At 41.7% G+C, this 24,864-nt stretch overlaps 1 protein-coding gene across 3 annotated transcripts; it reads right to left on the bottom strand.

Annotated features, from left to right (window-relative positions):
• Window positions 1-7,335: 7,335 nt before the first annotated feature.
• On the bottom strand, window positions 7,336-24,353 carry MSMO1 (methylsterol monooxygenase 1). 3 transcript variants are annotated; one of them, XM_053595039.1, is made up of 6 exons: window positions 24,225-24,353; window positions 18,585-18,870; window positions 13,040-13,188; window positions 11,195-11,321; window positions 9,634-9,788; window positions 7,336-8,314 (listed from the first exon to the last, which is right to left on the bottom strand). In XM_053595039.1, the coding sequence occupies exons 2-6, from the start codon at window positions 18,837-18,839 to the stop codon at window positions 8,119-8,121; spliced, it is 882 nt and encodes a 293-aa protein (XP_053451014.1). In that variant the 5' UTR covers window positions 18,840-18,870; window positions 24,225-24,353; the 3' UTR covers window positions 7,336-8,118. The 3 variants fall into 3 exon arrangements, with proteins under 3 accessions (XP_053451014.1, XP_053451015.1, XP_053451013.1); XM_053595040.1 differs by lacking the exon at window positions 24,225-24,353 and adding an exon at window positions 24,147-24,218; XM_053595038.1 differs by lacking the exon at window positions 24,225-24,353 and adding an exon at window positions 20,860-21,486.
• Between the last annotated feature and the right edge of the window lie 511 nt (window positions 24,354-24,864).

Genomic DNA, 24,864 nt, shown 5'->3' with positions numbered 1-24,864 from the left:
AAAGAAAAAACGGCTGTTGATCTACCTCCAGGGAACTGCTGCTCTGGTGTGGGCACTCAGGCGACCCTTTTCTCCTCTGTCCCGCGCCCCAGAGTTAGCACTGAGCGGCCGCAGTTTGTGCTGGGTCCACACCCCTCAAGAGATCCCCCAAGAATCAGAACTCTTGGGGGATGGGCCCCCAGACCCCGATTGGGAGTGGGGGGGGAAGCTAGAGTTTCATTCAGTTTTACGCAACACTACGGCCCGGGGAGGGCTCCTGCACTGCACCGCAGGGAAGTGCCGCCAAGGCTTGATTTCCCCTCAGCAGAGTGCCCTCTCCTCGCTCACGTGTCCCAGAGTCAGCGCTGCCCTGACGCAGCTCAGGCACTGTGCACTCCCCTCGAGAAATCACCCAAGGATCCGAACTCCTGGGGGATAGGCCCTCAGACCCTGAGTGGGAGTGGGGGCTCTCAGCTCTCAGCAGGGAGGCTAGAGTCTTATTCAGTCTTGTGCCCCCTAATGTTGCCCGGGGAGGGTTGGTGCACTGCACCGCAGGGAAGTGCCGTGAGGCATGACTCCCCCTCAGCCCGGTGCCCTCTCCTCACTCACGCGCCTCAGAGTCAATGCTGACCAGTCACAACTCGTGGACTGTCCACTCCCCTTGAGAAATCACCCAAGGATCCGAACTCCTGGGGGACAGGCCTCCAGACCTCAGTGGGTGGGAGGGGAGCACCGGGAGGGTTGCCGGCAAAGGATTCCCAAAGTTTTATTCAGTTTTATGCCTGGCAGGAGAACGTCACGGCACCCCAGTAGGGGAGGTAGGTCCAGTGTTTAGAAGGTCTCTCCCGTGGAGTGTAGTGGGAGGGCCTTTAATTTCTGCCCGCTTGTTTAATTGTGGGGCTCTTGAGCCGGTCTCATGGGGGAGGGGGACTCCCGTCCGCTTGGTGGTGGATTTTGTACCTTTTGTTTGCGTCCTTGTGATCCAAACTTGCCTCAGCGGTGTTGATGTGCGTTCTTCAACCTTCTCTCTTGGTGAGGCTCAAGTCCACCAGGATACTTACTAAATTCCTGTCCCTTAACTCTCCTTCTGGACGGGAGCCTCTGTTGAAAGCTGGCTTCAGTCCGCCATCTTGTCTCCCTCTCGACTTTATTTTCTGATGAAGTTTGGCCCTCTGGGGGAATACAGAGTGCCTTACCATCTTTTACATAACATCATTTCAAGTATTTGACATTTCTAGTTAGTCCTCTTTTTCTGTCTAATAGAACTTTATGGAAATATTCTATAACCTGCGCTCTCAAAGATCTCAGAGGCCACATGGGCTGGTGGCCAAAGTACTTGGCAGAGCTGCTCCAGACTATCCCTCTGTATTTTCTTAAATTATTTTTGTGTCATTATTATTACACCTTAAACAATCCCTAATTACTCTCTTTTGAATATTCATCAAGATATGATGTAGCAAACTTTACACGCAGAGTAAAATGATAGCATTGCTTCTCTGAAACTAAGGCACACTTCTAATAATGTAGCTTAAGATTGTCTTAAACTTCGGGAAGCTTGCACTTGTATTCCACTAAAATCCTCCAGGCTTTTGGCCATGTATTGCTGTTAATTCTGGTCTGTATCTCTCCTCTTCCATCTGTGCAGCTGAACTTTAAATCAAGGGAAACATTTTATTGATCTTGATTCTGCCATGTAGAACAAAGTGTTAGCTTCCTTTTTTCCTCTGCCTCAGTAATAAATTTGATAAGCTTGGTGTCAGTGGCCTTATCTAAGTCAGTGATAAAAACATTTCATAGGACAAGGCTACAGGCAAAGCCTTAAGTCACGACACTAGAAACTCTTGTTGGTCAAGATAATTTGAATTAAGATGATCCAGTAGGGAAGAATCTAACTATTTTTTGGTCAAAAGTAGACAACTGATAAAGGAAGTACTCAAGTATGTGATCTGGGTAGTGATGACATGGCTGGGATCATTTATCAAGGTGTGTGCTTTTCTGGTATGTTTGCATGATGTACTTCGATTAAAAATTAAATACCAGCCTGGGCACAGTAGCTCATGCCTGTAAACACAGAACTTTGGGAAGCTGAGGCAGGAGGATCACATAAGGCCATGGGTTGAAGGCTGGCCTGGGCAACATAATGAAACCCCCCAAAAAAGGAAAGAAAGAAAAATTAGCTAAGTTTGGTGGCACACACTTAGTCCCAGCTGCTTGGGAGGCTGAGGTGGGAGGATCATTTGGGCCCAAGAGTTTGAGGTGGCAGTGAGAGGTGATTGGGCCACTGCACTCCAGCCTGAGTGACAGAGCAGGACCCTGTCTCTAAAAAAATTTTAAAAATAAAAACAAATTAAATACCATGGTATTGAGTAATACTAAAAGCCAGCATTTTTAATTGCTATTCAGAACTCCGTTACAAAGCCTTTAGGCCATAGGTCCCTTCTCTAACTCTGTAGAGCTACACCCCAGAGGGGACAGATTTATTCTCTGGAGAAACAGAACAGCAGAGGGTGGGGGCTCCTCTCCGGCCCCTGAGGAGGCCCTGGGAAGGGCAGGTGCTCCTGTGGCTGAGAACAGAGGGTTTCTGTGGAAGAGAACCCACTGGGCTGTGGGGTCCTCAGCCTCCTTCCCACACAGTTAATTTTCCCAACTACCGACTCTGACAGAGATTGGAAGATAGTTCTCTAAAGAAACTGAACCCCAACCTACAGAAAAAAGACTCACAAGGTTTGAAAAGACTGAGTACTTGCTGCCTGATTATTTAACATGGTTTTACGTTCACATTTGCAAATTCTTTCCCTGACACAACTGAAGGAGGAGACTTCAAAGTTTATTTAAAGGCAGGAAGCCTGTCGTTCAGTCTTTCCTCCCCTGATTTGGGGTTCAGTCCCCTCTTACCAGTGTAGTTTGCTTCCTTTCCAACTTGAAGACCTCTTCCCTGTAAGTGTGCAGGGGCTCAGAGTCCTGCCCTGACAGGTTGACAGGTGCCTCTCCCTTCTTCCTCTACAACAGACTTTTTCAATCTTTTTTATCTCACGGCACCCTTGAATCTGTAGCTAAACTTCCGCAGCACACTTAAATTATGTAGAACAAAAAAAAGAGTGGAAAAAAAAAAAAGAATGTGCTTACTGTGCTTTCAATTTCTTTTGAAAATAATTTAATTAATGATCTTTGAAAATTTTTCGAGGCACATTGTGTGGCCCACTGGTTGAAAACCAGCGCTCCACACCGCGATGACACTTCATTATTACAGGTGAATTATTTTATAGCCCAACAAAGCTCAGAGGACGGTCATGGAATACAAGAAGTCTGAATGAAATTTGCCAAAACACTGAATTTTCTTTATTAAGCGGACATCGTCTTTTGTTGCATTACATGGACATGAGGGCACATTAAGATATCACTTCTTCCCTCAAAGAACCTCATATCCACAAGAATCTGCTCCGACGAAATCCAAATTTAAGATGCCAAAGCATCAGAGCGCGGCCGGACTCAGACCGGAGCAGCAGCAGCCTGGCCTGGGTCTGGCGAGGTCGGGTCCTTCAAGGATGCTCCTTGCCCTTTCTTCCCTCACCACTTGCTGTTGTTGCAAAAAACTTTCTGAGCTCGTTATTAAGATAGCAGCTAGTTGCTGCTCCTCTACTAAGATACCATTACTATGTTCTCCCTCTTTTTAAATTCTATTTACTTGGTTATGTATCCAGACAGTCTCACTCTGCCGTCCGGGGTACAGCGCTGTGCCATCCTCACAGCGCACAGCGATCTCCAACGCGGGCTCGAGCGATCTTCGTGCCTCAGTTTCTCTATTTTTGGTGGAGACGGAATCTCGCTCTTGCTCAGACTGGTCTCCAACTCCTGGGCTCCAAAAATCCGCCCCTCGGCCTCCCACTGCGCTGGGCTCACAGGCGCGAGCCTCCGCGCCTGGCCTCCCTCTTTCTTTTTTATTAAATTTTTTTTTTTTTTTTTTTTTTTGTAGAGACAGAGTCTCACTTTACCACTCTCGGTAGAGTGCCATGATGTCACAGGGCTCACAGCCACCTCCAGCTCTTGGGCTTTCGCGATTCTCCTGCCTCAGCCTCCAGAGCAGCTGGGACTACGGGCGCCCGCCACAACGCCCGGCTATTTTTTTGGTTGCAGTTCAGCCGGGGCTGGGTTTGAACCCGCCACCCTCGGTCTATGGGGCCAGCGCCCCACTCACTGAGCCACAGGCGCCGCCCAGCGATGTCTCCATCCGGCGCCACTGACCGCGCGCTACGGGCGCGCGAAGGACGCACACGAGACAGCGCGGAGCGGGCAGATCCCGGGCCGCCGCTGGGGGGAGCTGCGGGCAAAATGGCGCGAAGTGGACGCCTTTAGCTAAAAACAGGTGGCCCCGCGGCTGCCAGGGGCGCGGGCCGAGGAGGCAGAGAGGAGCCGGGGCCTCGCGCGTGCCGCTGGCGCAGGCTGAGGGGTGGGAGAGGAGCGGGGCCCGTACAAGGCCGGGAGGAAAGCCCAGAGAGAAGGCGGCTTGGGTGGCGTGCAGGGAAGGCGCGGAGTTTAAACAGACGCTGGCGTTTGTCACCCAGCACTGTGCTCGGTCCTCACAAAGCGCCCTGTGAATGCCACTGTTTTCATTCAGAGACGAGGAGGTGGCTTTCGATGCAGGCGGGAGGAAAGGCTTTCCAGGAGTGAACCAATGCCCGGTAGCAGAGGGCTTCACAACGCAAAGGTTTCGTGACTACAGACGCGGCCCAGGCCTGTGCGCTGTGTCTCCTGCCGCCGCCCCTGCAGCAGGCTCAGCCCCCCGTGAGTAGCTCCTGTGGCCGGCTGTCCACTGTCCTGCTCTCTGTCTCGCGTTTCTCGGTGAGCACTTCCTTAATCAGCCTGCGTGTGTGCCCTGGGTGGAGCCGCCGTTTATTTTTTTGATAGTTTGAAGGTAATATTCCATATAGTGGGTTCCAGCCACTTACATCTTCTTGCTTTAGACTTTGAGAACTGGGCGGCGCCTGTGGCTCAAAGGAGTAGGGCGCTGGCCCCATATGCTGGAGGAGGTGGCAGGTTCAAACCCAGCCCCGACCAAAAACTGCAAAAAAAAAAAAGACTTTGAGAACTCAAGAGACCTCTAGGCATGTACCCTAAAGACGTTTCACCAGGGCCCTCTGGGGATTTTATGCGGGGATGTCAGTATTCGACAGTCAACTGCCAGGAAGAGCACTCACAGGACCAAGGGCATTCCTCTGAATGCTGGCTGAAGAATTCTCCTCTTTTGCAAGAAGAGATTAGAAGGTAAACCCTGACAGACAAGATGCTCACTCTTCTTTTTTACTTTTTTATTTTCCTTACCAGCCCAATAGCATAGGTACACGGGTACTCTCCGTCTATGGCGGTGCAGTAGTTAAAGGTGGAGTTTTCAAGCCCTGGGTTTTATGTAAGAGCATAAGAATTGAGAGTTGGGTAAGACTCTTCTATTAAATATTCACAAAACCAGTCTTGTCCAAAGGTCTAAATTTCTTTAGCCAAATATGTAGGAAAGAGCAACACAGTGGTTGATGTTGTCACTAGAATTCTAAGCATACTCTACTAGTCATTTTTTAATTACAGTGTTAACTATCAACTTTTAAACTACTATTTTGGCAAAATCTCAAACATATAATCCAAGGAACAAAGAGTATCTCCAGTCACTTATTTTTTTGGAGAATGAGATACTTGGATGATGTCTTCATATTTATTTTTCTCATTGTCAAGTGCTAGTAGATAAAATGGAAGCTTCATTCAGGTTAAGTTTAAAAGACAGGTTTGGCTGGTAAGTTATCTTAAAGCCTGTTCTGTACTGACGTGCCTGCATATCTGAGTCTCAGCCCTTCCGAGCCACTGCCTTCTCAGCACTCTTTGAAGTATTGCCTGGAATTTTTATCGAAGTGTAAGTCTCCAGTGCAGTGAGCGCTGAAGATTGGTGCTGTGCTCTCAAGTCTCTCATCTAATAAGTAATGAAGATGGCATTTTTCAGAGACGACCTGGGAGCACGTTAAACACAGCATGACTCAGGGCGCCCTGGAGGCGCTGAGAATGCCAGCTAGGATGAGAGTGAGCTGGAGCATGCGGTCCTCGCAGCAGGTGTCACGCTCCCAAGTGCTGAAGGGAACTTTTTCCTGCTTATGAGACGCTGGGCATTCCTTGAGGATTAGAGAGTGAAAGGTGGAAGATAAAAGCACACGATTTCCCTAATCCTAGTGAAGTTTTGACTTGTCAGGTATAGTGATGAGATCAGGGTGATTACCATATTTATCTCATTGATCATTGTGTGGGAAATATTCAACAGTCACCCTCAGTGGCATAGAACACTAGAGTTTATTCCTACTATCTACTCGTCATTTTATTATATATTCTTTAACAGATCTCTCCCTGCCTCCCCTTCACAGCCTCTAGTATCTTCTGTTCTACTTTTTACTTCTTAGAGATCCATGTTAGCTTCCATGTGTGGTTGAGAGCATGCAGTGTTTAACTGTTCCTGCCTCATTTAACTTAACAAAATGCCCTCCAGGTCCATCCAGCTTGCTGCAAGTGACAGGATCTCATTCTTTTTTATGGCTGATCAGTAGCTATTGTGTAATAGGTATCGTATTTTCTTTGCCCATTTATCTGTTGTTGGACACTTGATTCCGTATATTAGCAATTGTAAATGAATAGTGCTCTAACAAACGTGGGGTGCAGTACACTGATTTCATTTTATTTGGATAAATTCCTAGTAGTGGGATTGCTGGATCATATGGTAGCTCTATGTGCAGTAGACAGCACAAGTTCAAGCACAGCCATAAAACTGTTTGAGAATTAAAATCTAAGAAATTTACACACACGCACACACACGGACAGGGAGGGGGGGGTCTTTGAACCACATACAAATTATAAAACATGGACTGGCAAAGATGTTGAGTTGTAACTTGATGAATCCTTTAATTGGACGTCTTTACTGTGTGGGTTTCCAAAAAAGGAGGGGGGGGAATAATTTACCAGAAAATGACTCCATAGTTTAAAAAATAGTCATTTCCACATGTAAAAGAATCAACTTTTAAATGAGTTATTATCCAGAGACTTGAGATTATATAGTTCTAAAAACTTTAGCTCTGTTCTTTTATCTGTATAGAAAATATATATTTCCTAAGCAAAGCAAATAGCTATTTCAATATCTGCCATTTTACTAGGTCAGTAGAATGTCCCACAATATATAAGCCTGATAAATGTATGTTGAAACTGTCAAGGAATAGGTTAGCAAATGAAGTGCTTAAAAAATACAATTATTCCTTTATTATGAAACTCAATAATTTAATGATTTCTATACTTTTTCTTTTTAAAAATAAAAGGTGACAGTTGGAAACCAGCAAATCAGACAAAAATCACATTTATTTCAATAGCTCAAAGTGCAAAACAGCATGTCAATTCACAGAGTTTCAAGATACAGATTTAAGTAAATGGAAATTTGATGTACAAAAATGAAAGGGTAAATAGCAGAGATAATGCTCCTTAATTTTTAAAAAAATTCAAGTAAGTTGGAAAAACCTCCAGACTAAAATATTCCACTGTCATCAATTAAGAAATACTTTCTGCTGAATGCAGTCAAAAAGGATTCTTCAAAGAAGGACAAAATCACCCCAAATGGTCATCTCCAGACAAGCGTGGAAGTTCCTGGTGCTGGCTACTCCTGACTTGGCAGCTCTAGTCACTGTATCTACCAATGTGGTTCATCCCACGATATTTTGATCTTTAGGCAAATTCTTAAAAATATTTTTAAAGTTAAATATGATGCCAAAATTACCAGTATATATCCAAAAGATTTAAAGCCTAATGTCAACTTTAGTCCTATGGTATTAGTGGGGGAAAAACACAGAATACTTTTTTCATTATTTAAAATCCTTTTTGTAAGCTTAGCAAACTGGCCTTTAAATCTTCATGAAAACCTTACTTAAATATATATTTATTTCTACAAACACAGAACTTGTATGTAAAGTAGAAAAAGGTCCCAGTAAGAAGATAATTACAGGTTGTTAATGTTCTTTCCATCACTTAGTAGCTGTGACGCGTGCAAATTTCTGCTCCCCAGGTGCAATGTGAGCTACCAGCTTCATTTAGGGAAAATGTTTTTCTTCTGGAAGATTTACATGAGATAATCTATTCAGTCTTTTTCTCAGACTTCTTCATCTTTTCATAATAGGCATGAAACTGAGAATCTGTTCCAAAAATTCTGTCCCACCAGGTGAACGTTGATGCATAGTTCCCAAGGAAGTTCATGTGGTGGAAATCGTGGTGCCGAGAGCCGGCATAGAAGGGGATGAGATTCAAAGGGTTGAGAGGAATATCATAACCACTGAAATAAAAATAATAGAGATTACTAAGGAAATAGATACATCTTCAATAATTGACATTTTTAAGAACCATGTGCTTATTAACTAATTAAAATAATACTTGACTTTGCCTAAATCACTTTGTTTCTGAAATGTTTATAAAAGGTAAAAACTTTACAGGAAAATGCATATTCTAGAAACTGCTTTTGGAAAATTAAAAAAAAACCTTGAAAATATTTCATCAAGGGATGAAAGAGTGGCTATAGTAATGCATCTTTATATCACAGATTTTCAAGAATTATTTTTAAGTTTTAGAGGAGCTTTGCCACCACAGTCTATAACACTTATAAAGTCCACAGTACTAAATATATCTTTTAGAAAGTTACAGGAAATTAGTATCAAGCATTCAAAACCTCAGAATCAGTGTATACCACCTTATTTTACTTCTCAGGCAATGACAAATTGAAATTAAATGTACCACAATCAAAATACCAAGCTGCTTTTCTAGAGTTGGGAAAACAAATGATTTCAAAAAAGAGTCCCATTTACAATATCTTCCTTTATTTCAAATCTAAAATCAGATACCCACAGTTATGCTAGTCTGAAGCAGGGGGAAGGGAGAAAAAACAATGGAAGGAAAGAAAGAATGAACAGGATATCGGGTACAAGTTCTCTTTTTCTATAGAAGAATATTCTCTGCCTAGGACCAGAAACATTAATTTTGCCATTTTAGTTGTTCAGTTCTTAGAATTTAATATTCTACATTCACAGGTATAGTTATATGGCCCAAGTCAAAATATAATGAATATATAATTTTAAAATAATATAAATTAGAATAAGCATTTAAGAAGGCATTCATTATAAGTAAGTGACCACAGAACGTCTTCCAATGAACACAAAGGAAGAATCTGAAATATATACATATTACGAGCAGAGCATTCATCTCATAAGTGCTTTCATCAGTGCTGGACAGCAAAGACTAAAAGCAGTCACGCTACCCTGGGCGATAAGGGAGACTCTGTCTCTAAAAAAAAAAAAAAACAGTCATGAAGTCTGAATGTTTCATTGTTTCTTCAAATGTCAGTTAGGTTTAGAAAAACAAAAGAATTGTTGGTCCTAAATATTTATTTTACTTGTCCAAGTAACACATTATCACTATGAAAATAATAACAGCAGAGATCAGATTTTTAATCTAATTATTATATTCTCCTGGTTTTTTAAAAATAATAACATTAAAAACATTGACGTCTACTATTGGTCTACTTAGAAATACAGTTAATCTTATGAACCATCAAAATAAAGTTGCTTTATACCTCATACCTAAACAGAAACCATCACTCACCTATGGACATCAATGGTCTCTAACAAACGAATGGTCACCCAGGCCCAGAGAAGAATCACGTGATCACACAAAAGCACAATTCCAATGAAAAATCCAGTTCCAAGAATCAGGGTTTCCAAAGGATGTGCATATTCAGCTTCCATTCCAAATGGAGCCTAAAACAATAAATAAAAATTCCTTAACATATTGTAATGGTTAATTTTACCTGTCAGCTAGGCTGGGCTATAGAACCAGCTGTTTGGTCAAACACCAGTCTAGATGTTGCTGTGAAGGTATTTTTTACATGTGGTTAAGATTTCAAACTAAGGAAGGTGGACTTCAACCCATCAGTTAAAGGCCTTAAGGGCTGAGGTTTCAAAATTGCAACATAGCAGCCCTGCCTGAGCTGCCAGCTTGCTGCTCTGTAGTATTTGGACCCAAGACTGTAACAATAGCTCTTACCTGAATTCCTAGCCTGCAGTTATGCTGTTTATGTAACAAAGTATCTAATCATATATAAATAATAGTAATTCTCAATAAAAATCTCTTTTTGTACCTACTAAACCTTAGCAGGTCTAAGGACATAAAATGTTATGAACATGTCTTTGATGGTTTAAGATAAAGGTATTAAATAATTATATTGAACTGTAATTTTTATTTATACATTTATACCTGTTTTATCAAGAATAGTATGCTTGATTTAGCAGATCATGCAATCACAATCAGCACAGAATATACTGATAGCCCATTTGACAAAGCTACATCAAAGCAGTTCTTCTAAAAATCACCTTCTGTGGGAGTTAGCAATGTGATAAAACTAATAAGTTTAAATATTAAAGGTTTAGGGCGGCGCCTGTGGCTCGGTGGGTAGGGCGCTGGCCCCATATACCAAGGGTGGTGGGTTCAAACCCGGCTCCGGCTAAACTGCAACGAATAAATAGCCGGGCGTTGTGGCGGGCACCTGTAGTCCCAGCTACTTGGGAGGCTGAGGCAAGAGAATCGCCTAGGCCCAGGAGTTGGAGGTTGCTGTGAGCTGTGTGATGCCACAGTACTTTACCCAGGGCAATAAAGTGAGACTCTGTCTCTACCAAAAAAAAAAAAAAAAAAAAAATCAGTGGATAGCACCTTATTTTACTTCTCAGGCAATGACAAATTGAAATTAAATGTACCACAGGGCAATAAAGTGAGACTCTGTCTCTACAAAAAAAAAAGATAATAATAAAATAAAAAATAAATAAATGTTAAAGGTTTATTGTTTGGGGGTCTCACTTAAATGACCCTAACATTACCTCAGCCATTATGAAACTGCCAGGTCCCTAACTGTGCTGATGTAACACTCTGGCCACAAACAGATCGCACATAATATTTTTTCTTTTCAGGTCTCAATTTACCATGAAATTTAAAGACTACAAAAACACTGTATAAATGGGTTGTATCTGTGTGTTCAAGTGTGTGTTAAGTTCTTAATCCTTCCAAAGGAAAAACAAATAAAAACATCACTGACAATTTTAAATGTTCAGGAAATAAAAATAGATATTTTGCTTCTAATAGAAAAGAATTATTAAATCTATTTCTAACATACCTGAAACTCATGATGAACTTTATGAATATACTTGTATATTCTTTTGTGGTGCAAGAGTCTGTGTACAAAATAGTGCCAAGTATCCTCAATGACAGCACAGCCAAAGCATCTTGCCAAAAGCATACACCTTCAAGAGAAATATTGTAATGTGTATGAAATATTTTTTTTTAAACCATACAGACTTAAGATCACTGTTGGAGACAATACTTGAAACCAAATACCAACTTGATCTAATTGTATATACTGATCAACAAATTCTCAAAACTGCTGGGAACAGCTTAATAATATAACCTGATATACGATTAAAGAGACTGACTAGGGTGGGCACAGTGGCTCACACCTGTAATCCCAGCATTTGGGAGGCCGAGGCGGGTGGATGCCTGAGCTCACAGGTTTGAGACCAGCCTGAGCCACAGCGAGACCACATCTCTAAAAATAGCCAGGTGTTGTGGAGGGCGCCTGTAGTCCACCTACTTGGGAGGCTGAGGCAAGAGAATCGCTTGAGCCCTAAAGTCTGAGGTTGCTGTGAGCTGTGACACCACAGCACTTTACTGAGGGCGATAAAGTGAGATTCTCTCTCAAAAAAAACTAAAATAAAATAAAGAGACTGACTATTATACCAGTTCTATTTCATTTTGACAAAAATCCACTGGTATAAAATCAGAATTAAGAAACACAATCTAAAACTTCAAGGAAAATATTGAGGAAGGATAAACTAAGATTAATAATAGCAAAATGACATTTTTTTCCAGCAGAAGATACAATTTATGAATAAGTGCAATGGGTCAAAAACAATTTATATACAGAGGCACTACACAGAAGCTCTTTTATATGTTGAATACTCACAGACTATGTCTGTATGTTAGTATATCTGTATTCAGGCCCGTGTGTTATCTGGTACAGGCAACTGAATTCAATTACTATTTGAATGCAAATATTTGCACTCAGGTCAATTGCTTATAATAAAATAAATACAGTATAATAAAGTTTGTATCCATAAAGCAAAATGTATACGACATCATGTGCCACATAACGACACCTCAGCCAATGACAGGCTTCTGTGACAGAGGTTTCAAGACAGCAGTACTGTATTTTTACGGTACCTTGTCTAGATTTATATACGAAAACTATCATTGCACCACAAGTGCCTGTAGTATTCAGTTCAGTAATACACTGTACAGGTGGGCGGCACCTGTGGCTCAGTCGGTAAGGTGCCGGCCCCATATACCAAAGGTGGCGGGTTCAAACCCGGCCCCAGGTCAAACTGCAACCAAAAAAAAAAAAAATACCTTTATACACTACAGGTATTACTGAGCCGCAGGCTGCATCATCTGGGTTTGCGTAAGTACACGCCATGATGTTTACACGGTGGACACGGTGGCAAAGTCACTTCACCATGCGCTTCTCAGAAGGTATCCCTTTTGGACCAGACATTAAATGACCCGCGTCCCTCTGTGTGTACGTGTGTGTACGTATATATATGTTTATATGGACTTGATTTTTATAAACCTCAACTATTCTCATATTTTTCATTCATTTTAGACTTTAAATAAAATATATTTTTTTCTTAGTATAAGAATGGATATCTGTATATAATCACATAAAAGATATTATGGAAACTTATGATGTTAGAAACTTACCTTCTAATAAAATATTATATTAAAATAAAGATATGAAAATACGAACATTTTAAGTTTCTACTATGGTTTACTTTTCTACTACTTATTTACTTCCAAAGTTTAGAACAAATATTAACCAAATGAAGAAAAAAGATAAATATTAAGCATAATTTTATTGGATAATAAACCATGATTGAATACAAACATCAAATTTTAATCTACATACCATCTCGGCATTCTTTCCCAATCATAAGGAATATCGAAATACTCTGTAAAATAATAGGTTCCACAAATCAAAGGCAGCTGGATACAAAAGTGATTAAAAAGAAGTACTTTAAAGCACTTCCACTGGCTTTCCAATGTTTCTGGTTTATCCTATGAAGAAAAAAATATAGTATTTAATATTAGCCTCTGCTAGTGTAATTTAGTTTACTAGCTAGAAGTGAATTCCTAATTTTTTCTCTAATGTTTACGTTGGACCTTAATTCTAATGTTAATTTTATGTTTTAGTAATTAAGACTCAGGAATCCTTGCCTTCTAATTTTCTTACAACTATTATCACTACTTTAAACGGGTGAAAAAAAGTGTTATCAGACACACCCAACCATAGTACTCTCAAATAAACCAATGAGAAACTATAGAAAGAAAACTCTATAGTCTTTGCTGTCAGATCATTCACTTTTTTACCAGAAGTTTTGGAGAAGAGGAAATGTGTTAACTTTAAGATTATAGTTGGGTGTCTCTAATTGTTGAAGAAGTTATACAAGTAGCATTAGAAGCCTTTATTACACAGGTAAACCAATGCTCCCAGGTACTCATTCCAAGAAATAAGTGCATTACTGTTTACAGATAATGATAGAATTATACAGTCTCTGAGCTGAGAACCATGGAGATGCTTTCTGATAATGTCAGTTCACAGATGCAAGTCAAGAGAAGAATGAAATCAATACAACGGAGTGTTCATGAAAACGCATCAGGACACTGATTTGCTTAGCAAGCCATCACGGAAAAACCTGAGTCATTCAAGTTAAAGGGCTGAACTTACACAAGAAAAAATGATTTAAGTTTTACAAAATGATGGTGATAATGCTAGTTATTGCTTTAAAAGCCATTACTTAAAAATTCAGAAGTCTGCCCACAAAACTCTTTTAACTGAACCACAATCTTCAAAGTATGAGAACAGTTGCTCATCAGCAGAAGCCAAGAGGCCAAAACAATCTACCCTCTGATGGCACACGCAGTGAATAGCAGAACCTGGGCTAAAATCTAGGTCTCCAGATCCAGTTCCCTACTTGAAATTCTTCAAGAGTTATATCCTTGGCCCGATGCAGTGGCTCACACCTGTAATCCCCGCACTCTGGGAGGCTGAGGCGCAGGTGGATTGCCTGAGCAAGAGCGCGACTCTATCTCTAAAAAACAGCCGGGCTTCTTCCATGACTTAGCAATTATGAAATGGGCTGCAATAAACATTCTGGTACAAATATCTTTGTTACAATGTGATTTTTGGTCTACTGGATATATACCTAGTAGAGGAATTATAGGATGGAATGGCAGGTCTATTTTTAGATCCCTAAGTGTTCTCCATACATCTTTGCAAAAGGAACATATTAGTTTGCATTCCCACCAGCAGTGTAGAAGTGTTCCCTTTTCTCCACATCCACACCACATCTCTTGTTTTGAGATTTTGTGATGTGGGCTAATCTTACTGGAGTTAGATATCTCAAAGTAGTTTTGATTTGCATTTCTCTGATGATTAAGGATAAGTTTTTCATATGTCTGTAGGCCAAGTGCCCATAGACCCAAGAATGGATTAATAAATTGTTGTATATGTACACCATGGAATATTATGCAGCCTTAAAGAAAGATGGAGACTTTACCTCTTTCATGTTTACCTGGATGGAGCTGGAACATATTCTTCTTAGCAAAGTATCTCAAGAATGGAAGAAAAAAGTATCCAATGTACTCAGCCCTACTATGAAACCAAGTTATAGCATTCATATGAAAGCTATAACCCAATTATAGCCCAAGAATATGGGGAAAGCTGAGAGAGAGGGGAGCAGAAGGGGGAAGATGGGTAGAGGGAGGGTGATTGGTGGAACTACATCTACCTTGCATCTTACAAGGGTACACGTGAAATTTACTAAATGTAGAATACAAATGTCTTAACACAGTAACTAAGAAAATGCTGTGAAGGCTATGTTAACCTATGTTTGATGAAAATATTTCAAATTGTATATAAAACCAGCACATTGCATTAATGTACACAGCTATGATTTAATAAAAAAAAAGCCAGTCTTTGTGGCGGGCGCCTGTAGTCCCAGCTACTTGGGAGGCTGAGGCAAGAGGATCGCTTGTGCCCAACAGTTTGAGGTTGCTGTGAGCTGCGATGCCATGGCACTCTATTTAGGGCAAAGAAGTGAGACACTGTCTCCAAAAAAAAAAAAAAAATTTAAAGAAAAGAGAGTTATCTTCTTGACAAAAATAGGAGAAGCACTGACTGAGAATCAGTCCAGAGACCTGGGCCCTAACACCAGGGCTCCACTAACTTGCTATGTCCAGCCAGTGTCCTGAATAATAAAATGTTCAGGTAACTTAAAACTGTCTTTGTGTTTCTACTCTGAGCACTATCTGACTCCACTCCACCACACCTCCAGTCTGTGATCAGGGACAAAATAAGTTGGAGACTTGGGCCTGGGTTGGCAATGGTCCTATTTCCTACACAAACTATGCTTAACAGACTTTTAATTTTCTAGCCAGAATCTGATACCTATGGAGCTACAGAAATTACCAAGTTTAATCAACTGTAACTAATAACACTGTACATTATACTGTTCACAATACATATTAAAAGACATTAAAAAAAAAAGTATGCCTAGTGCAGTATCAAAGTTCATCACAGTTTACTTCTTTGTACCTTTATAGGTGGAAGAGCCACAGACTTCAGAAATAACATACATACAGCTTTGAGTAAGATTTTTGGAGAATTGTTAAACTGTTGAGTTTTTTTGGGGGGGGGGCAGGGAGGCTGGTCCTGCAACATCTACTTTACTTTTTCAAGTGTGTGTTAACTCTCAAGTTGTTTATACCATTTGAAAGCAGAACATCTTTTGCACTATTTCATCACTACCAACAGCTGTTTCTTTGGGGGGAGACAATTTAAAAATTAAAAAAAAATTATCGTAATATTAAATATAATTCTTAAATATTTTATTTTAGAATTTCCATGGCCAGGAGAGCACTCTGGGAGGCCAAAGTGGGAGGTCAGGAGTTCGAGACCAGCCTAGACAAGAGCAAGGCCCCGTCTCTACTGAAAATAGAAAATTTAGCTAAGCATTGTGGCAGGAGCCTGTAGTCCCAGCTACTCAGGAGGCTGAGGCAGGAAGATCACTTTAACCCAGAAGTCTGAGGTTGTTGTGAGCTAGGCTGATGCACTCAAAGCCTGGGGCCACAGAGTGAGTCTGTCTCAAAAAAAAAAATAAATAAATAAAATAAAGAATTTCTGCTAGTACCCTTGATGTTAATCAGGGAATCTGCCTTCAAAATGTATAAACCTATAATTAAATTGTACTGATCTGGGTTTTTTTTTTTAAACCCCTTTAAATTTCGAAAACTTGTACTAATTTGACATCACAATTTATTTTTTTTTTATCAAAAAAGCTCAAACTATAATGGTTATGACACCGGAGTGCGGACGGCTGAGCAGAGTTGGCAGTTATACCACCCAGCCTTTCAGCCTGTTCAGAAACAACTAGTTGTGACCAACTAGATGACTGCTTGTTCTTTCTTTCACCCCATTTCCTTTTAAAGTTGCTTATATGTCCTAACAGAAAAATCTCTTCATCTCTTCACCTCTGACCAGTTACAGTCTGGCCTCAGTGGCTCACACCCACAATCCCAGTGCTTTGGGAAGCCAAAGTGGGAGGACTGCTTGAGGGCAGGAGTTTGAGATCAGCCTGGACAACAGTGAGACCCTGCCTCTACAAAACTAAAAAAAAAGTAGCACTCCAGCCTGGGAGACAGAGTGGGACCCTGTCTCAAAAAAAAAAAAAATCCAACGAGTCAATTAGAATGCCTTTTCCTGGCCAGCCATACAATGAATCAGCTTTATAAATAACTCAGTGGGTAAAATAGACCTTGCAGGATCTACTTTAATACAGCAGCCAGAATCAATCTAAAAACTTACACATTCAAATGGAATTCTGCCTTTCAAAGCGGGAGCTTTTACAGAATGCACTTTGGAACTTGTAGCCTTAGTTGAGGGTAACGCGATATTCTCCTTTGGGTCATATCCCTTCTTATTCCCTCCCCTTTTGTCCGAGCTCTTCCCTCCTTTAGCCTGGAGTCCTCAGTGACTGTGTTATTCCCAGAAAGGATTAATGTGGATGCTTGTGATCGTGGGGCTCACTGGAACCTGACAGACTGATGAGTGAGTGAGTATGTGTACGCCGGCCACCCACATAGCGTACAGTCGTCCCTCAGTACCTAAGGGGATTGGTTCCAGGACTTTTCACAAATACCAAAAACCAAGGGTGCTCAAGTCCCTGATATAAAATAACACAGCATTTGCATATAACCTACAAACACCCTTATATGGACATTAAATCATCTCTAGATCACTTACAATTACTTATAATTACTTACATAACCAATTGCTATACTGTATTGTTTAGAGAATGGTAAGAAAAAAAGTCTGTACCTGCTCAGGACACACGCAGTTTTTTGTCCTGGGTATTTTCAATCTACAGAAGATTGAACTCAGGGATGTGGAACCTATGGCTGCAGACGGCCAACTGTGCTGAGTGAATGTCATTTACCTTCCACAGGTGAGCACTCTCAAAATGTCTACTTTCCTGAGACTGTTTACCCTTGAGTTTTAGTTTGGCATAACTTTTTAGGAAAGTAAACATTAGGAACTATCATGGGTTACCTAGGGCTGATAAATCACCTCTCTCTCTAATAAGCTACTCCAGATTCCTCCTGGGAATTGTGCCCAGCTCACAGCCCACATGGTAGCAGAGTCCACCCTGTCCCGTGCACAGTGGGTTCTCCAGGGACACTGAGTGCAGAGAAGGAGATACTTAGATACCAGGAGCATCGTCTCTTCCTTTGGGATGCTATGAATGCTACAGAACCCACCATATATTGAGGGGAAAAAATCTTGATTAAGGTCTTAGCATATTAACCTTCACTAGATTTGTTGGAACATCTGAGGCTAGGGTAAATTGCAAAATAATACCCACAGATCAACATACCGTCCTTTCCAGCTACTTTAAAACTTCGAATTTATAAACCCAAATTCAATAAACACTACATCTACTTACAGCCCTATTCTTGAAATATTAGCACTAATGATTGGCGACAGTGCAGCTTAGTACAGGAGAAGCCGGCACATGTTTCTACTGGACACTTGACATATGATCAGTCCAGAATGAAATGTGCTAAAAATAAGGTAAAATACACACCAGGTTGTGAAGTCTTATTATTAAAATAAGAATAGAAAATATCTCATTAAGCATTTTTTATTTTGATTACTAATTGAAATAACAATTTACATTTACTGAGTTAATAAACTTATGAAAACTAATTTTCCCATTTCTTTTTACCTTTTCTATGTATTCTACTAGAAAATTTAAAATTATACACGTATATGTGGCATTTTGTATTTCTATTGGACATCACTGATTTAAAGTCTCTCAAAATAAAGCTATATTTACTTTCAAAATCTTCAACAACACAAATGATAACATCCATTTCCAGTGCCTCATACTCACCTTCTGAATTTTATACTTCTTCATGTAAGGAATAAATTGAAATAAAAATCCAGGTACACAAAACAAGAAATAAAGGACTTCATGAACTATGAGAGATCCCCACGTTGCAATCTGGAACTTTGTGTAATTATCCAGCATATAATTCCAAGCATTTTTAAAAGGCTCTTGCAAGGGGTTGTCAGGTAAAAGGGAATCTACATACTCCACCGCCAAGGAAGCCGAGCTAAAGATGCTGACACTTTCATTTGCTGCCATTTTTCAGATCTCTGCAGACAGCCTTGTAATTCTGTAAAATAAATAAATAAATAAATAAATAAGCTAAATGATGAGCTTCCAAAATAGTTTTTAAAATGCATCTTCTGATCATTTTAACAATAGGGAGTACCAATTTTTCAGGTTCTACATGATTAAAAAAAAATCTACTGGATAGCATCCTCATCTCGGTTTGTATATAATCCTTTAAAAACTACGTTATTTTTCAGATCAATTATCTGAAAGAACAATAGTGGAAAAGAAATTCTGAACTATCTTTAAAGATTCAGAGTGGTCTCCATAGAAAAGCTCCTCATTTAAATGAATAGTTGGGTTTAAAAGTGTACTTACAGGCTTGGCGCCCGTAGCACGGTGGTTATGGCATCAGCCACATGCACCGAGGCTGGTGGGTTCGAACCCGGCCTGGGCCAGCTAAACAACAATGACAACTGCAACAAAAAGATAGCCAGGCATTGTGGCAGGTACCTGTAGTCCCAGCTACGTGGGAGGCTGAGGCAAGAGAGCACTTAAGCCCAAGTTTGAGGTTCCTGTGATTTGTGATATCACTGCACTCTACAGAGGGTGACACAATGAGACTCTGTCTCAAAAAAAAAAAGTGTACTTACAACCAAAACAACCTATAGAGAAAAAGCCTGTCAAATATGACTACATAAAAATTAAATACTTTCCGAGCAGGGAATAAAAAGACAGTCATAAACAAGGTCAAACATAAAATGACGAACTGGGAGAAATACTTCCAACATTTTATATAACAAAGGGCTAAAAAGTGTGCCTTAGAAAAAGACTAAAAATCCAAGAGAAAAATGACAAAGGTCATCCACAAGCAGTTCAAAGAGAAATAAAGATAAATGATCACTAAACAAATAAGAAGCTTAATTTCACTCACGTGAAGAAACATACCCTAAAACAGATACTTTTTGCCTGAAAGGTAAATCTTTAAATATTTAATAGTGCTGAGTGCTGGTAAGGATGTGAGGAAGTATGCATGATTATATATTGTTGGTGGAGTAATAAATCAGTTTTTTCAGCTGAGAAAAATTATCATCATCTACCACAATTCAAAATGAATCCATTCTTCAATTTCCTTATTCAAGGGACAGATGTGCTAAGATAGCAGAAAGCACTGTTTATGATAGCAAAAACAAAGACCAAAAAATGAAAACAAAACATAAATAATCCATCAATGAGATAAGTTATATGAATTCTGTTAATTTCTTCCATAGACAATTCTGTAGCCATAAAAAGAATGAGTAAGATCAATGCGTTCTCCTTAGAAAAGATGTCTTAAGATAGTGTTAATCCAAATAACAAGTTACGGAATTTTGCACGCATGTGTACAAGAGCCTCCTTTACGTTTCTGTAAAAAGGATACACCTTTCAATGTCCATACAGAAACACACACACAGAAAACGTTCAAGAAATTTAGAGTGGCGACCTCTAGGAAAGGAGATTGGGGGAGTGTTACATGAGAGAGGAGGAAAATCTTACTTTCCACTTTATGCGCCCTGTACAACTTAAAATTTAGTAAGCATGTTCCACTTATATAATAAATAAATAAGCCTAATAAGGTTACTAATCAAAAACAAAAAAAGGAAACTAAGAGTGTCACTTTCCTAGAAATATTCACTCCTGTTTCTCATTTTTGAGTTATGATGGACCACTCAAAAACAGATAATCTATATCCTCAAGAAGCGGTCTTAATAATGTTTCCAATGGGCTCGGCACCTGTAGCTCAAGCAGCCACATACACCAGAGCAGGTGGGTTCAAATCCAGCCTGGGCCTGCCAAGCAACAATAACAACTAGAACCAAAAAATAGTTGTGGCGGGCACCTGTAGTCCCATTTACTTGGGAGGCTGAGGCAAGAGAATCCTTGAGCCCAGGAGTTGGAGGATGCTGTGAGCTGTGATGCCACAGCACTCTAACCAGAGTGACAGCTTGAGGCTCTGTCTCAAAAATAAAAAATAATACTGTTTCAAATGCTCCCCATTCCCCAAACTGACCTTTTATCCCATCTACACAGGAGATATTGAGAAGCTCAGCCAACTTCTTCAAGCCTTGGAATTCACTCCCCATTCTTATTCTTCTGTCCTTCTCATTCTCCAGTGACCTACAGCAGGGACTGCAGGGTTCCAGCCATGCCTTTCCAACTTCACAATTCTCTTTACTCATTCATCCTCTCTTCTAAGACCGACTAGTCCCCCTGAGTTCTTCTCTTACCTCATCAAAAACTGTCCATTGCTAATTAACAAAATGTGGAAAATGTACCACAGACTACTACTCAGCCATAAACCAACAACAACAACAAAAAACGGTGAGCTAGTACCTGTCGTAACAATCTGGATGAACTGGAAACCAATCTTGTAAGTGAAGTATGGCAAAAACAGAAAAATAAACACCACACGTACTCACTACTGACTGGAACTAGTGGACTGACACAATGACAGCACGGACATAAAACTCAGTGAAATCAAGTAGGTGGCAAGCGGTTGGAAGAGCTGGGCAAATTCACAACTAACTGGTACAATGCACACATTCTGGGTGAAGGACACGCATAACTTTTGACTTAAAATGTACAAAAGCAAATTATGTATACAAAATGTGTGTAGCCCCTGCAATACTCTTGATTTTTTTTTTAATTATCAAAACAATTTTAAAAAAGGAATTGTCCCGGGCGGCGCCTGTGGCTCAGTGAGTAGGGCGCCGGCCCCATATGCCGAGGGTGGCGGGTTCAAACCCAGCCCCGGCCAAACTGCAACAAAAAAATAGCCGGGCGTTGTGGCGGGCGCCTGTGGTCCCAGCTGCTCGGGAGGCTGAGGCAAGAGAATCGCATAAGCCCAAGAGCTGGAGGTTGCTGTGAGCCGTGTGACACCATGGCACTTTACCCGAGGGCAGTACAGTGAGACTCTGTCTCTACAAAAAAAAAAAAGGAATTGTCCCATCACTTATCCTTTCTCCTCTTCCATCCCTTCCTCTTCTCTGAGTACATTCGCTCAAGTCTGAAAACATACTCAACACTTCCAACCTCCAGCATCTCTCAGACACCGCTGTCTCATTTCTCTCTTTGAACCAATCAACTTAACCCTACACGTGTCACTCCCTGCACTGTTCACAACCCCCCACCAAGATGTCTTCACTGATCTTCTAAGTTGCAAAATCAGACATTCCAATCCTTGTTTTTCTTGAGGTGATTACCAAATTTGACAATATTGAACCAACACCACTCACTAGCTGTGTGACCTTGAACAAATTACACAAGCTCTCTGGGAGGCAGTTTTATCAACTGCAAGAGTAGATAGGAACAATAGTTCTTGCAGTGAGTACAAATGATAATGCCAGTGAAGTGCTCAGCACAGGACCTGGCACCTCATAGCTACAAGCAGACGACAACTACTGGACACTTTCTACATACCAGAAACTGAGTTCTAAGCTGGCTGCATGCACGCTACATTTTAACTTCAATCTTGACTACCCTGTCATAAGGTAGGTACTTTTATTATTCCCATGTTATTACAGATGAAAACCTGACATTTTCCAAAGCCACACAAATGCTAGGTGGGAGAGCCCATGTGTTCATCCATTAAACCATACTGTAATCAAAAGTAATAAAGCATACCACAAATATTACAGTATGAGGAAAATAACTGTTATAGTTTATCCAAGCCTCCTAAAAAGAGTACTCTACATAAATTGTCATTTTTTCTTTCCCATTTACTTTCTAGCAACTGCAGTCTGCTTTCTTCTGTCATCACTGCACTGAACTTACTCTTACTAAAATCACTAAGGAACTACTACCTGCTAAATCCAACATTCTTTGGAGTTATTTTAGTTGACCAATCTTGAAGATTCTCTCTTTCCAGAGGAGATATCCCCCTTCCTTGGTTCTGAGGACTCTCTGACAAAGTTAATTTGTGCTCAGCATGGGCAGTCTTAAACACTAGCTGCTGCCCTCACCTGACTTCATAAAACAAAATCTCTTGAGGATACCAAGAAGTATTCAAAGCATCATAAAATTATGTGGTAGGAATAAACGGAGAAAGATACAGAGTACTATAAGCTTCTAGAGAAAGACACCATCTAAACCATGCCTTGGAACAGGACGGAAAGGTGAAGGCTATAAGGTGGGCTGGGGGACAGGGTTAAGGGAGATGTTTTGAGGAGAGGGAACAGCATATCCAAAGACTGGACCAGGAGATGAGAAAGAATACAGCACTTCCCAGTTCATTGTGTCTGTGGTACAGCTTTTGAGAAAGACAGATTTGACATCTGAGACTGGAAACCTTCCCAGTGAAGCCTCCCTTACTCCCTTCTAACTATTTCAGATTGCCCTGGATGCTCTATTTTCTGTTTTAAAACAGTGATGCCCACCGTCTCTATCTCTAACCCTCTCCCTTGAACTCCAGGATGTGATTATCCAAAAGCCTACCAGCCAAATCCAATTAGACAGGCTAGAGGCATAGCAAACTCGACGTGTCCAAAAGTTCAGCAACTGCGCCTCACGAACTCTGCCCCAGATACTCTCCACCTTTAACGCCTACCTGGGTGAACTGCAGCATCACCTACTTAGTCACCTCACTCAGAATGTTCTAAGTCTCCCCCTCCCTGCTGTCTTGATCTAAGTCTTCACACACTAACCCAACTAAACACCTGCTGCCTTGCCTCCGAGCTCGTCTTTCTTAAACCCTACCTGCAAGTCACAACGCCAGGATACACGTAAACATCATAAACTCTTACCTGTGTAGGGTGCCCCATGATCGCATTCATGTACACAGCTATGATTTAATTAAGTAAAAAAAAAAATCATAAACTCCTTAAAACACTCCGATTTCAAGGGAATGCCTTTCCTGCGGCCAAAGACCAAGCCCTCTGCAATGCACAGGAGCCCTGCCAGGCAGTCTTCCTGCACCCGTCGTTTGCTCGGGATCTACACTCCACACTCCCGCTCCATTCCTCTGCCCACGGAAACATCGTTCCTAGCCGGCGATGTCCTCCCACCCGACTCCTATTCATCCTTCAGCAACCTCCTTTCGGACGCCCCTCCCAACCCCACACCTCGTCTTCCTTGTGGACCTCTTTGTACACCCTATCACCCTGCTCAGTGACTGTCATCCACGTCCCGTCTCCTGAAGACAGCACACTTTCTACCGAGCAAGAAACACGCCCTAGCCGGGTCCCACCACTTAAGAACCTCACTCCACACGCACCGCTTCCTTCCTGCGCAGCACTCACCCTCCCCACCCCCGCATCCCGCTAAAGTCCCCGCCCGCCCCCTTCAGGTTCCGCGTCCCACCCGCGTGCGCGTCCACGCCTCGCTCCCGCAGCGCAGGACCTCGCGGAGCCGCGGAACCGCTCCCCCTTCCTCGCTCACCAGTCGCTGGACGCTCCCTTCACCTGGCCGGTCACAAGCTGACTACAAGCCCCAGTCACCCGCGTTTGGCCAGGTACTGCGACCCTGCAACCTGCCTCGGCCCCGGTCCCTCCTGCCGTGATTGGGCAGCGAGGACTCCGCCCCGCCTTCTCTGCGCAGTGATTGGTCTGTGCGTTCGCCTGCGTTGTGTGACCAGAGAGAGTAGATCCCTGGCGGGCCCTTCCATTGGCTCCGTGGATGGAGTGAGGATAGTGAGACCCGCACGGCTAGCCAATGGCTGGCGCCGGCAGGCGGGACTGCACTGTCGCGCGCGGTGACGACATGGGGGTGGAAACGGCGGGCGCTCGGCCCGCCAGTGTCGCCTTGGCAACTGCGGGTCCCTACGGGTTGGGCGCAGCAGGGCTGTGGCTTCAGGTATGAGCTAGGTGGCAGCTACGTAACTGGCGAAGAAAATAAACAGTGTAATGAGTTCCGACTGTTTTGTGTTTCCAGACGCCTCTGGTCTACCTTATACATTTAGCTCTTTCTTCTACCTCGTCTCTACATTCTACGGATCCTTCGTATGGGAATTATCCTCATTTTGCGGATGAAGGTGCTACTCCCGAGCGTTAGGCCCTGACCTCATTCTGCGGGCCGATGC

Source organism: Nycticebus coucang, chromosome 6 (genome assembly GCF_027406575.1).
Source record: "Nycticebus coucang isolate mNycCou1 chromosome 6, mNycCou1.pri, whole genome shotgun sequence".
Taxonomy (NCBI): Eukaryota; Metazoa; Chordata; class Mammalia; order Primates; family Lorisidae; genus Nycticebus; species Nycticebus coucang.
This window is presented reverse-complemented; position numbering and strand designations above follow the sequence as displayed.